Source organism: Phocoena phocoena, chromosome 3 (assembly GCF_963924675.1).
Source record: "Phocoena phocoena chromosome 3, mPhoPho1.1, whole genome shotgun sequence".
NCBI classification, from domain to species: domain Eukaryota; kingdom Metazoa; phylum Chordata; class Mammalia; order Artiodactyla; family Phocoenidae; genus Phocoena; species Phocoena phocoena.
In genome coordinates this window covers 163,668,563-163,675,570 of record NC_089221.1, presented here as the reverse complement: position 1 = coordinate 163,675,570, position 7,008 = coordinate 163,668,563, and the positions used below count along the sequence as shown (strand labels likewise).

Below are 7,008 nucleotides of genomic sequence, written 5' to 3'. Positions count from 1 at the left end.
ACAGCTAGTGCTGCTTAGAATTTGTGCGTTAACACTGCCTGGCTCAAAAGAGGCTGTCGGTAAATGAGATGCTGTTTTTATCAGTAGCATTTTGGGTAACTCAGAGTTAACTTTCACCGAGGTCTCTGCAGTGTAACTGCTTGTTTCTGGCTCCGGAAGAAAAGAACAGGAGTTCGAGTCACTAGCGTGCCCAGACTGCGAACCAGGAAAAAGGGGTTTTCTAACTGTAAGGTCAGTGTCACCTGTGAGAAGTGCCTTCGACAGGGCCGTGTTTTTCAAACCAGAGTCCGCTGGCCCTCTGCATCAGCACCATCAGAGATGCTAGTTTAAAAAACGCGGGAACCAGGAATCTGCATTTTCCAGCTCGGGGCCGACGCGGCTGAAGAACGAGATGCTTCCAGGGAGCTGTCTGATCAGTCTGCGGCCAGTTTCCCCACGACCCGCGCGCTTCCGGTTGGCGCCCTAACGTCATCAGGCAGCGCCGGAAGTACCCTCGCGCTGCCTAGGAGACAGGACGCGGGCTCGGCTGCTGACAGGGCCGGGCCGGCCGCGCCCACCCGGTCGCCATGGAGCTGCCTCCAGGGCCGCGCGATGATCCCTGCGCCTGGGACGATGACTCGGAGCCGGAGCCGGAGCCGGAGCCTGACCCCGACGCACAGGCCGAGGCTTACGTGGCCCGCGTGCTCAGTCCTCCGAAACTCGGGCTGGCACCCCCGCGCGCCCCTCCGCTGCCCGCGCCCGCTGTGTCCCTTGGCGCTCTGGAGCCGCGGGCCGCGTCCAAGGGCCCGGCGGTGGCGGTTCCGGGCCTGCTGAGCCTTCCTCCGGAGCTGCTGCTCGAGATATGCGCCTACCTGGACGCGCGCCTCGTGCTCCACGTCCTGCCGCGCGTGTGCCACGCGCTGCGCGACCTCGTGCGTGACCATGTCACCTGGAGGCTACGCGCGCAGCGCCGCGTACGCGCGCCCTACCCAGTGGTGGAAGGTGCGCGCGCCCGGGGGCCAGGGTGGCCCGCCCAGGTCAAGCTTGAGGCGGGGGGGAGGGTCCAGGGTGCTGTAAGTACAGTCACTGGAGCAGACTACCTGGCTGTCCTGGCTCAGCGGTGGCTGAGGTACCTACTGGTGGTACCAAAGCCCCTGACCTCTGGGTGGACTATGAGACAGATACTTGGGGTCCTGAGGCTGTGGAAATCTACTTGCGTAGCTGGGGTCCCTGAACTCGGAATCCAACGATCCTCAGGCTTGGGGTTGACACAGGGACTTGAAGTCTTAGGCTGTCAGAATCTCCTTGGGGCTCAGAGTAAGCCCAAGAATCCCCAGGTTCTGGGTCTAGGTGCTAAGGCAGTAACTGGTGATGCCAAATCCCCTTACCTCTAGAGACTTGGCCTAGGTGAGGGTGCGGCAGGACTCAGGTCCAGAGCCTGCAACCCTTGAACTTATTAAGCTAGGGTTTAGAGGTTGGGATCCCTGATACTAGCAATCACAGACCCTCGAGTCCAGGTTCTAACCTGGGATCTTAGGCAGGGGCTGGTGGTAATTTCTCCTGCCTCCAAGGTCTTTGGTCCCTAGAGGATAAGGCAGCTTGGTGATCTTGAATTGATGGGACTTTACTGAACAGCTTGATAAAACATAGATGTTTGGTTGGGTCAAGGGCTTGGATTCTGCATCTTGACAAAGCTCCCAGGTTTGGGATGCTGGTTTGGGAAACACTTCCATGGGTCTGGTTCAGATGGCCGAGGCAGGAAGTGTTAGTTATGAAGTCCTAGCTCTTGTGCCCAGCCTGAGGGTTGGGAGGGCTGAGGTTGGACCTTAGCCAGGGGTGAGGCAGGGCCTTAACGTCCTGCGGCTGCTATCCCCCAGACTTGGGTTGGGGGATGGGGCCCGGGAAGGTGATCCTGAGGCTCCAGTTACCCAATTTCTGGAAACTGGGTAAGGAGCAATCCTAGACCTGCTTGGCAGGTGCGTGGGCTGGTGGTCCCAAAGCTAGAGCCTCGGCCTCCTTGGGTGGGGTAAGGGATCCAGGTGGGTTCTCTCCAGGTCTGGTTCAGGTTGTGCTCCCCGGAAGCCAGCGCAGTGAGCTTGGACAGCTGGTGTGGGTGGTGGCAGGGTTCCTGCCCACTGGGGACCCTGCTCTTGCGTCCCACAGAGGAGGACTTTGACTGGCCAGCAGCCTGCATTGAGCTGGAGCAGCACCTGTCGCGCTGGGCAGAGGATGGGCGCAGGGCTGAGTACTTCTGCCTGGCCGATGGGCACTTTGCTTCCATTGACTCAGTGCTGCTGCTCCAGGTGAGACGGGGGTCGGTGGAAGGCCAGGCAGTGGTGGGCCAGGGTGACCCCAACAACATCACCTCACTCCTCTCCCAGGGTGGGACACTCTGCCTGTCAGGCTCCCGAGATCGCAATGTCAACCTGTGGGACCTGCAACAGCTGGGGGTGGAGCCCAGCCGGGTTCTGGTCAAGGCCCTGGGCACCCAGAAGAACAGCACTCACAAGGTGAGGGGGTAGGAGGCCAGGCAGAGGTAGGAGGCGTGCGGCCTGGGTAGGGTACCGTGGCTAAGGGCACAGGTTTTGGCACCAGACCTCACAGATTTAAATCTTGCTCTGCTGTTGTCAGTGTGACTTTAAGTGAGATGTATGACTTATCTGGGCCTTAGTTTCTGCTTCTGTCCAGAGGTAATTAGGATGAGGACGAATGAAATGAATATGCATTAAGAGCGTTGTTCAGGCTCATATACAGTAGGTGCTTAGGAGGTGTCAGGTATACCTTGAGTGGCCCCAGGTAGGGCAGTTATGAGGCCACCCTTGGGGATCAGACAGCTCTGAGCCTGACTGTCATCTCATGAGAGGTGGTCATGGAGGGGCACCTCCACCAGCCATTGAGGTGGTCTAGGCTGGTGGCCAAGAGCTTGGTCTCGGAGCCAGGCTGCTGGGTTCAAATCCCCACTCTGCTACTTCCTGGCTGTGTGACCTTGGGTGAGGGACTCAACCTCTCTGTGCACCAGTTTCATTATCTGTAGAACGGGACACATCATAGTACTCTCCTCAGAGGGTTTGGTGAGGAATGAGTCAGTGGGGAGCTAGCTGCGTTCTGTGCATTTTAGCTCCTGACACAGGGACTTTTTTTTATGCTCATTTTCCCAATGAAGAAACTGAGGGATGTTACTTCATTCACCCAGGTCATGGAGTAGAGGCCCCATTCTTTTTTTTTTCCCCATACGAAGCAGCTTGCGGGATATTAGTTCCCTGACCAGGGATTGAACCCGGGCCACAACAACGAAAGCCCAGAACACTAGGCCACCAGGGAATTCCCTGGAGGTCCCATTTTTGTGTGTGCCACGTGGCTTGCCGAATCTTAGTTCCCTGACCAGGGATAGAACCTGGGCCTTTGGCAGTGAGATCTCGGAGTCCTAACCACTGGACTGCCAGGAAATTCCCATGGAGGCCCCATTCTTAATCACACTGTCATGTGGCCTCAAACCACCGCTGCAGCTGAGGCTCTGCAGAACTTGATTTAGGAATATTATTAGGTTGGGGTGCGCATGTCCTGGGCTCTGAGGTCAGACCCACAGACCTAGGCTCTAATCTCTACCCAGTGCTGACTCACTCTGGGTTCCGTGAAATGGGGAAGATCACACGGGTCTGGTCCCACAGGGCTGGGTGTGGTCACTGGCGGCGCTGGACCACCGAGTGTGCTCTGGTTCCTGGGACAGCACGGTGAAGCTCTGGGACATGGCGGCTGATGGGCAGCAGTTTGGCGAGATAAAGTGTGAGGGGTCCTGGGCAGGGGGGCCTGGGTGGGCAGGGGTCTGTCTGGCCACAGCCCCAGCCCTGTGGTCTGTGTGTCCCCAGGGCCAAGGCAGCTGTGCTGTGCCTGTCCTACCGGCCTGATATCCTGGTGACTGGCACCTATGACAAGAAGGTGACCGTCTACGACCCCAGAGGTGGGCTGGGGACCCTGAAGCCTAGGTGGGAGAGCAGGGCTGCCTGGTGTCTCCAGGGTCATCCTGGGGAAGGAGACACTTGGGCCTCACAGTCTAACTGGGGTGACAGTCACATAACGAGAGGCTGACCACTCAGAGTGGCCTGTGTTGTGCTGGGGGCCACAAAGGTGACAGGTGGGGGTGGGTATTGGGGCAGAGAAAGCCCCGCCTCCACGTGGGGTGGGGTCAAGTACTGGAGGGCTCCCAGAGGAGGGGCCTCTGAGCCTGAGTCCCGTAGGAGGCAGGACAGTCCTTGAGAATTCTGGCTCCCCCACCTCCTAGCTGTGTGACCCCAGTCAGGTTTGAACCTCAGTTTCCCCATTTGTCAAATCCAGATAATAATAACTCCAGCCGCCTAGGGCTAATGGGAGGAGATGACAATAAGAACTTTGGTAGATTAAATGTTTACATTAAAATGCCTAGAATGAACTTGGCCCAGCCCATAAGCCTTTTCCATTGTTTATTTATTCATTCATTCTTATTTTAATTGAAGGGCCCAGTGTAACTTTTCCAGGCAGAGCCAGAGCCGGGATGGGGTGGGGGCAAGTCTCAGGCTGACCTGCAGGAGGAGGGAAGCATTTTATGCTGGGACTTGCTGAGGTCCATTCTGTACTGAGAGCAGATGGGACTGGAGGAAGGAGGCGGGATGGAGATGGGTTGGTGGGGGGGGTCTGGTGGTCCTGTGAGGCCTGGATCCAGCTGGGGTGGCAGAGGAACAACAGGGTTACCTGTGGGATGGGGGCTGGGGGAGCAGACAGAGTAGTATTTTGCCAGGAAGGATGGAGACCCAGGGTCCTGGGGCGGGCCAGGGGGCCTCCAAGGGGCTCTGATGTCCCCCTCCTCCCTGGCCCATTGCCCATGCAGTCGGCCCGGCCCTGCTGAAGAGTCGGCGGCTGCACTCAAGCGCGGTGCTGGCGCTGCTGGCGGACGACCGGCACATCATTTCAGGCAGCGAGGACCACACGCTGGTGGTGTTTGACCGCCGAGCCAACAGCGTCCTGCAGCGGCTGCAGGTGGGCGCTCCCCAGGGGGCTGGAGGGACCAGGGCTGCGGCGGGGCCCGGACTGGCCTGAGCTGCTCCGTCCCGTGTCCCTCCCACAGCTGGACTCCTACCTGCTCTGCATGTCCTACCAGGATCCTCAGCTCTGGGCCGGCGATAACCAGGGCCTGCTGCATGTCTTCGCCAACCGGGATGGCTGCTTCCAGCTCGTCAGGGTCTGCCAAGGCTCTTGCCCCCGCACGATCTGCCCTGGGCTGCCTCCCTACCTCTTAACCCCTGGGTGGCAGTGGGGGACTGGCCTTGGGAGAGCCACACCTGAGTGTCACCTGTCCCTCCCTTCCGCAGTCCTTTGATGTGGGCCACAGGTCTCAGATCACAGGGATCAAACACTCCCTGGGGGCCTTGTACACCACATCCACCGACAAGACCATCCGGGTGAGGCCCTGCGACAGTCCCCCCTCTCTACCCACCCTCACTTGCCAGGAGCACACCTCGTGACCTTTGCCCATTGCCCCTCACCAGGTGCACGTGCCCACAGACCCCCCAAGGACCATCTGCACTCGAAGCCACCACAACGTGCTGAATGGGGTAAGGCCCTGTCCCATGCGCCCTGCCTGGCTGCTCAGAGCACCCCTGACTCCTCATGTCCCCGCCCTGGCAGATCTGCGCTGAGGGCAACCTGGTGGTGGCCGCCTCTGGGGGCCTGTCGCTGGAGGTCTGGAGGCTGCAGGCCTGAGCAGGCAGATGTGGATGTGGATCTGCCGGCTGGCAGGCTGGGCTGGGGCCTCCGTTCTCAGGGGGGACCTTCCCCCACGCTGGTGCTGCCTTTGCCCCGCCCCCACAGGACTAGGGCACAAGGAGTCCTGGCCATGGTGGGTGGGTGGGGGTCCCTGGGCTGGGCCGCATGCCAGGGGAGGTGAGGTTTGTGTTTCGGCCAACCCAGGGGGCTGCTCCCCACCCTCGGGCCCTTGATTTTGTTATGATTTGGATGCCTGCTCTCCCTGGAGAGCAAAGGAGAAATAAACCTGATGTACTGGTGCTCCGGCCTGGACTGTGAGCTTGGTGTCACCTGAGGGATCCGCCCGAGGCTGCTTGGCGCTGGGATGCCAGGGATGTGCGTGTGTCTGTGAGTTGGTGTATGAAAGCCTCAGCGACAGCCACTGCTGTGTGTGTGTGTGTGTGTGGGGGGTGTGCATCTGTGCCCGCCCCGGTGCATTTCAGGGATCATGTGCGTCTGAGTGTCCCCGGGGAGGCCGGTCTGACTGTGTGTGTTGTTATAGTATTCCTGTCCGTGTATGTCTGTGTGGAAGAGGGAGACACTTGAGAACGTGGCACCTGTATGATGGCACCTGTGTGTGTGTGTGTGCGCCATGTGGGCGTGTATGTGTGTGGCACGCGCTGGCATGTAGATTGGGACTCTAATCCTGGGTGTGTTTGTGCAGTGGGACAGGGGATCTGCTAATGCTACCCCATAGGCTGGAGGGTGGGTAGCAGGTAGGGGTGAGGGAGGGGCGTGCTTTTCTGTCCAGGGTCCAGGGTGTATGTGGGCCCCTGTGGCCATGACCCTGGAGTGGGCGGGGAGGGAGGCTGGGCCAGTTGCACACCACACTGGTCCCTGCAAGCCCGAAGTCCCCCTTCGCCCCCCCATCGCAACCTGGCCAAGCCATGCCCTGAGGAGCATTCACTTTATGTTTATTGAGGCCCCCTGGGTGGTCCAGGCTACAGGGTCATAGGATGGTGCAGGGCTTCTTCTCCTTGAAGGGGTTGGTGGCAGCTGGGATGCCCACGAGGAAGGGGTCACTCTCGGCCTGCTCCGTGCAGAACTGGAGCAGGTCAGCGGCCGCCTTGGATACCTGCAGGCCAGCCCGGTTAGCCAGACCTGGGCTGGGCTGTCCACCTGCCCCCTTGCTCAGATGCACCCGCCTTGCCCTGGCCTCACCTTTACACAGTTGATGCCCACCTCCATCTGCATCTGCTCCACGGCCCAGCGGGCCTGCCCGATGTCGCTGCCAGTGGTCACCTTGCCGGGCAT

The 7,008-nt window shown here is 59.8% G+C and overlaps 2 protein-coding genes across 2 annotated transcripts; one reads left to right on the top strand and one right to left on the bottom strand.

The window, feature by feature from the left end:
* Positions 1-500: 500 nt before the first annotated feature.
* On the top strand, positions 501-6,015 carry FBXW9 (F-box and WD repeat domain containing 9). The gene is made up of 10 exons (XM_065875040.1): positions 501-981; positions 2,143-2,282; positions 2,361-2,489; positions 3,648-3,760; positions 3,846-3,937; positions 4,841-4,989; positions 5,078-5,191; positions 5,322-5,411; positions 5,499-5,564; positions 5,638-6,015. Exons 1-10 carry the CDS (start codon positions 567-569, stop codon positions 5,710-5,712), a joined length of 1,383 nt encoding a protein of 460 aa, XP_065731112.1. The 5' UTR covers positions 501-566; the 3' UTR covers positions 5,713-6,015.
* A 688-nt stretch (positions 6,016-6,703) lies between these two features.
* GNG14 (G protein subunit gamma 14) lies at positions 6,704-7,008 on the bottom strand. The gene is given in 2 exon segments (XM_065873815.1): positions 6,704-6,819; positions 6,822-7,008. Coding segments are annotated over 2 exon segments (303 nt in total).

Coding starts and splice junctions, on each gene's coding strand:
- FBXW9 (XM_065875040.1), top strand. CDS start 567: ATGGAGCTGCCTCCAGGGCCGCGCGATGATCCCTGCGCCTGGGACGAT. Junction 4,990..5,077: donor GCGTCCTGCAGCGGCTGCAG/GTGGGCGCTCCC, acceptor TCCCTCCCACAG/CTGGACTCCTACCTGCTCTG. Junction 5,192..5,321: donor GCTGCTTCCAGCTCGTCAGG/GTCTGCCAAGGC, acceptor TCCCTTCCGCAG/TCCTTTGATGTGGGCCACAG.